The sequence below is a fragment of the Mirounga leonina genome, unplaced genomic scaffold, assembly GCF_011800145.1.
Source record: "Mirounga leonina isolate KUSES-001 unplaced genomic scaffold, KU_Mleo_1.0 Mir_152, whole genome shotgun sequence".
NCBI classification, from domain to species: Eukaryota; Metazoa; Chordata; class Mammalia; order Carnivora; family Phocidae; genus Mirounga; species Mirounga leonina.
The window spans coordinates 9,948,651-9,953,948 of NW_023270380.1; the positions used below are offsets into that span (position 1 = coordinate 9,948,651).

Sequence of the window (5,298 nt, forward strand, 5' to 3'; positions counted from 1 at the left end):
CCCAGTGTCTATCACCCAGCCACCCCATCCCTCCCACCCCCCACCACTCCAGCAACCCTCAGTTTGTTTCCTGAGATTAAGAATTCCTCCTATCAGTGAGGTCATATGATACATGTCTTTCTCTGATTGACTTATTTCATTTAGCATAATACCCTCTAGTTCCATCCACATCGTTGCAAATGGCAAGATTTCAGGGTTTTTTGATGGCTGCATAATACTCCATTGTGTGTGTGTGTGTGTGTGTATATATATATATATATATATATATATATATATATACCACATCTTCTTTATCCATTCATCTGTTGATCATTTATTATTGCACTGTGTTGAGCTATGAGCATCCTGAAAGCCAAAGCAAAGTGAGTTCACTGTTCAATAAGAATAGTAAAATAACAATAGACCCTATGCTTCTGTAGCACACAGCTCTGTGTCAGGCTCTGTACTAAGCACTGGACATATATTAAAATATTTCAGTGAGAAACAAAGTTTCTTTGACCACTTACTATTGAATTCTAAGTTAAATTTCTCAACAGTTTATTCCACTATACAGAACGTTTCATTCCTATTTTTCAATGAAGCAACTGGTACTCCAAAACAGTTAAGTCATACCCAAGATCCCACCCCCAGGAGGCAGCTCACCTGAGATTTGAACCTACGCCTTTGGGACTGCAAAGTCTTCCTGCCACACGATGAGGCCACTCCAGAAGGCTGTGCGTGAATCTGACAGCTCTCTGTTGAGAGACTCTGACGTGCGATGTCTAAAGGCTTGATGAGGGGCTCTTGCCAGGCGATACGTGTACATATTTGTATGTAAAAGTTTATAGTTGAACGCTTTTTAGATCAAGAGCCTAAACACAACACAAGTGTTCCCAATAGTATTTTGCTAGGATTATCAAACTTTGAATTCATAGAATGACACTTGTTGAGAAATGGTTTTGGGTCAAGTCCACCGTGGCTGGTGACGTGAGCATCCGTAGGCCAACAATCGTGGAGGCTCTGAGGGGAGGGGGCAGGTCTCACCCAAAGCTTTCAGAGACAGCCTAGGGGGTCTTCCCGGTGATGCACTCACCGTTAATGATTCATAGTTATTTATATATTTTGGTTAACAAGGGTTTGAAAGAACTAGTTGCAGCTTTGCAAGTCTTTGTACACAAATGTGTGCGTGTGGGTGCTGAAATACTTTCTCGTTGCCGAAGTCAAACTATCTAATACTGGAAATACCCAACACTGGTTTGGCCAGTTCAGAATATTCTGGTAGAGATCCTGCATATTATCAAGCATATGAGAGCTTCCTCATACGCCGTTATCAACCATTACACAGAACCGATACTGCTTTTCTGTCCGCGTCTTAAGGAGGTGATACAATGTGAAGTGATTTACACCCGTTACCTCCCTTGTTCCTGGCTGATGTTGCTCATGCCGGGGAGGCTTAAACGCTTGCCTTCTCCTTAACGCTGCATTCACCTCCAGCCTGGGAGGGGCACACGCCCGGCTGGATAAAATGCTGGTGGATAAGATTAGCAGTCTATCGCGTAGCACGAGGATAAAGCTATGCTGCGTAAGTAGCATAGACACATCTCCTATTCCCCCCCCTTCTCTTTAAAATAAGAGAAGGGAGATTTTGTTGGATAAGCGCATGACGTGGAAGTGTATGCAGTATATACTGAGTAGAATAAGGAGAATGTGGGCGGAAAGAACAATGGGCGGTGCACGCCACCAGCTAGCTGTGCTCAAGCAGATCAGTCTCTCCCAGCTCCAGGCTCCTCACCCTTGGAGTAAGAGAAAGAACTGGGTGTTTCTGGCCTGAGAGTCAGCATCCTGTAAGAGGTATTCCACGTATTTTACTTTTTATTTTTAAAGATTTATTTATTTATTTGAGAGAGAGAGTGAGAGAGAGAGCACAAGAGGGGGGAGCGGGAGAGGGAGAAGCGGACTCCCCAACGAGCAGGGAGCCCGATGCGGGACTCGATCCTGGGACTCCAGGATGATGACCTGAGCCAAAGGCTGTCGCCCAACCAACTGAGCCACCCAGGCGCCCGAAAATACATTTTTTTTTAAAGATTTTATTTATTTATTTGAGAGAGAGAGAATGAGAGAGAGCGAGCACATGGGGGGGGGGAGGGTCAGAGGGAGAAGCAGATCCCCCGCCGAGCAGGGAGTCTGATGCGGGACTCGATCCCGGGACTCCAGGATCATGACCTGAGCCGAAGGCAGTCGCCCAACCGACTGAGCCACCCAGGTGCCCCTCGGGTTTTTTTTGTTTGTTTTTTTGTTTTGTTTTTGAAAGAGAATGAGAAAGAGAGAGAGAGAGTGCACATGAGAGGGGGGAGGGTCAGAGGGAGAAGCAGACTCCCTGCTGAGCAGGGAGCCCGATGTGGGACTCGATCCCGGGACTCCAGGATCATGACCCGAGCCGAAGGCAGTCGCCCAACCAACTGAGTCACCCAGGCGCCCGAAAATACATTTTTTTTTTTTTTTAGATTTTATTTATTTATTTGAGAGAGAGAATGAGATAGAGAGAGCGAGCACATGAGAGGGGGGAGGGGCAGAGGGAGAAGCAGGCTCCTCGCCGAGCGGGGAGCCCGATGCGGGACTCGATCCCAGGACTCCAGGATCATGACCCGAGCCGAAGGCAGTCGCCCAACCGACTGAGCCACCCAGGCGCCCGGTCTTCCACGTATTTTAAAAGCTGTGCGACGCGAAGAAGCAACCCAGGGAGGGCAAGACTGTGCTCCTAACAGCGTCTTCTCTCTCTTCTCTCCCCAGACTATGTCCGAGAATCACAATGAGCTGGCACACTAACAGTACAACCTCGCCTTTGTTTCCGAATATCAGCTTGTCCTGGGTGCGCGGCCCCTCGGATGCTGGGCTGCCCCCGGGCACGGCCCCTCACTTCGGCAGCTACAACGCCTCTCGGGCAGCTGGGAATTTCTCCTCTGCCAATGGCACCACCAGCGACCCGCTGGGAGGCCACACCATATGGCAGGTGGTCTTCATCGCCTTCCTAACGGGTGTCCTGGCCTTGGTGACCATCATCGGCAACATCCTGGTGATCGTGGCCTTCAAGGTCAACAAGCAGCTGAAGACGGTCAACAACTACTTCCTCTTAAGCCTGGCCTGTGCCGACCTGATTATCGGGGTCATTTCCATGAATCTGTTTACCACCTACATCATCATGAATCGGTGGGCTCTGGGAAACCTGGCCTGCGACCTCTGGCTGTCCATTGACTACGTGGCCAGCAATGCCTCCGTCATGAACCTTCTGGTCATCAGCTTCGACAGGTACTTCTCCATCACGCGGCCGCTCACGTACCGAGCCAAACGAACAACCAAACGAGCTGGCGTGATGATAGGCCTGGCGTGGGTCATCTCCTTCGTCCTGTGGGCCCCCGCCATCCTCTTCTGGCAGTACTTTGTCGGGAAGAGGACTGTGCCACCCGGCGAGTGTTTCATCCAGTTCCTCAGCGAGCCCACCATCACGTTCGGCACGGCCATCGCTGCCTTCTACATGCCTGTCACCATCATGACTATTTTATACTGGAGGATCTATAAGGAAACGGAAAAACGTACCAAAGAGCTCGCCGGGCTGCAGGCCTCGGGGACGGACGCGGAGGCCGAGAACTTCGTCCACCCCACAGGCAGCTCTCGGAGCTGCAGCAGCTACGAGCTGCAGCAGCAGAGCCTGAAACGCTCGGCCCGGGGCAAGTACGGCCGCTGCCACTTCTGGCTCGCCACCAAGAGCTGGAAGGCCAGCGCCGAGCAGATGGACCCCGACCAGAGCAGCAGCGACAGCTGGAATAACAACGACGCTGCCGCCTCCCTGGAGAACTCCGCCTCCTCCGACGAGGAGGACCTCGGCTCCGAGACCAGGGCCATCTACTCCATCGTGCTCAAGCTGCCGGGCCACGGCACCATCCTCAACTCCACCAAACTGCCCTCCTCGGACAACCTGCAGCTGCCCGACGAGGCGCTGGGGGCGGCCGACCTGCAGAGGGGAGCCAGCAAGCTGCAGGCCCAGAAGAGCATGGACGGCGGGGCCGGCTTTCCCAAGAGCTTCTCCAAGCTTCCCATCCAGCTAGAGTCAGCCGCGGACGCGCCCAAGGCGTCCGAGGCCGACTGCTCGGCGGGCAAGACCGCGGCCACTCTACCTCTGTCCTTCAAGGAGGCCACTCTGGCCAAGCGGTTCGCCCTGAAGACCCGAAGCCAGATCACCAAGCGGAAGCGGATGTCGCTCATCAAGGAGAAGAAGGCGGCGCAGACGCTCAGCGCCATCTTGCTGGCCTTCATCATCACCTGGACCCCGTACAATATCATGGTTCTGGTGAACACCTTCTGCGACAGCTGCATACCCAAAACCTATTGGAATCTGGGCTACTGGCTGTGCTACATCAACAGCACCGTGAACCCCGTGTGCTACGCGCTGTGTAACAAAACGTTCAGAACCACTTTCAAGACGCTGCTGCTCTGCCGCTGCGGCCGGCGCAGGCGGCGGAAGCAGCCGTACCCGCGTGCGCAGGCGGCCGCTTTCCACAGGCGCGCGCCCGAGCGGGCCCTGTAGGGCGGCCGAGCGCACCCCCACCCGCAAACCTCGCGAGGGCGCCGGCGGAGGCTCCGGGCGATGCGCGGCGGTGATGAGGAGGGGTTGTTGGGCTTTGTTTTAATCACCCAGAGATGAAGGAAGCTGCCTGTTTACTGGCCCACTGAGTAACCCATTTTAATATAGTAAGTCAGATACCGATTCAGCAAAAAAAAAAAAAAAAAAAAAAAAAGAAGCATATTCCTGAATACAAAGAAATTTCTTCCGAAATAGACTTTAGGTGGTTTTTTTCTCAAAGAGGGGAAGAAAGAAAAATGTGTCTCACAGCAATTCCACAGCCAAATTGATCTGCTGGGTTCTCTGAGTTCCCACGAGCGCTGGGATCTCGGCTGAGCATCAGCAGCCGAGCCGGCCGCCGCGTTCCTCCCGAGGAGCCCCCGCGGGTCGACCCAGAGCCCACGTGGAACACGTCAGGCTAGCGCATTCGTGGTTCAGAAATTATTTCATTCGCTGCAGAGCTGAACCTTCTTGTCCCAATAGAGCTTTCCTGTCTTCTTTGGTGTGTTGTTAAACTCTATTTGTGGACTTGATTCTTGCAAAGTACTGTTTTGTGCAGTTCCAGTTCCATACCAATAAAAATATATAAGTGTGCGTGTGTGTGTGTGAGAGCTGTGCGCACACACACACACACACATACACACACAGTGTATATAATATAGTGGGAATCACTGAGCTGGCAAATTTTTCTTGCAATATAA

General features: G+C 52.1%; 1 protein-coding gene across 1 annotated transcript; it reads left to right on the forward strand.

Annotated features, from left to right (window-relative positions):
- The first annotated feature begins 2,788 nt into the window (after nt 1-2,788).
- CHRM3 (cholinergic receptor muscarinic 3) lies at nt 2,789-4,561 on the forward strand. Its single transcript, XM_035008537.1, has one exon. It carries the CDS (start codon nt 2,789-2,791, stop codon nt 4,559-4,561), a length of 1,773 nt encoding a protein of 590 aa, XP_034864428.1.
- Nucleotides 4,562-5,298: the final 737 nt, after the last annotated feature.

Coding starts and splice junctions, on each gene's coding strand:
- CHRM3 (XM_035008537.1), top strand. CDS start 2,789: ATGAGCTGGCACACTAACAGTACAACCTCGCCTTTGTTTCCGAATATC.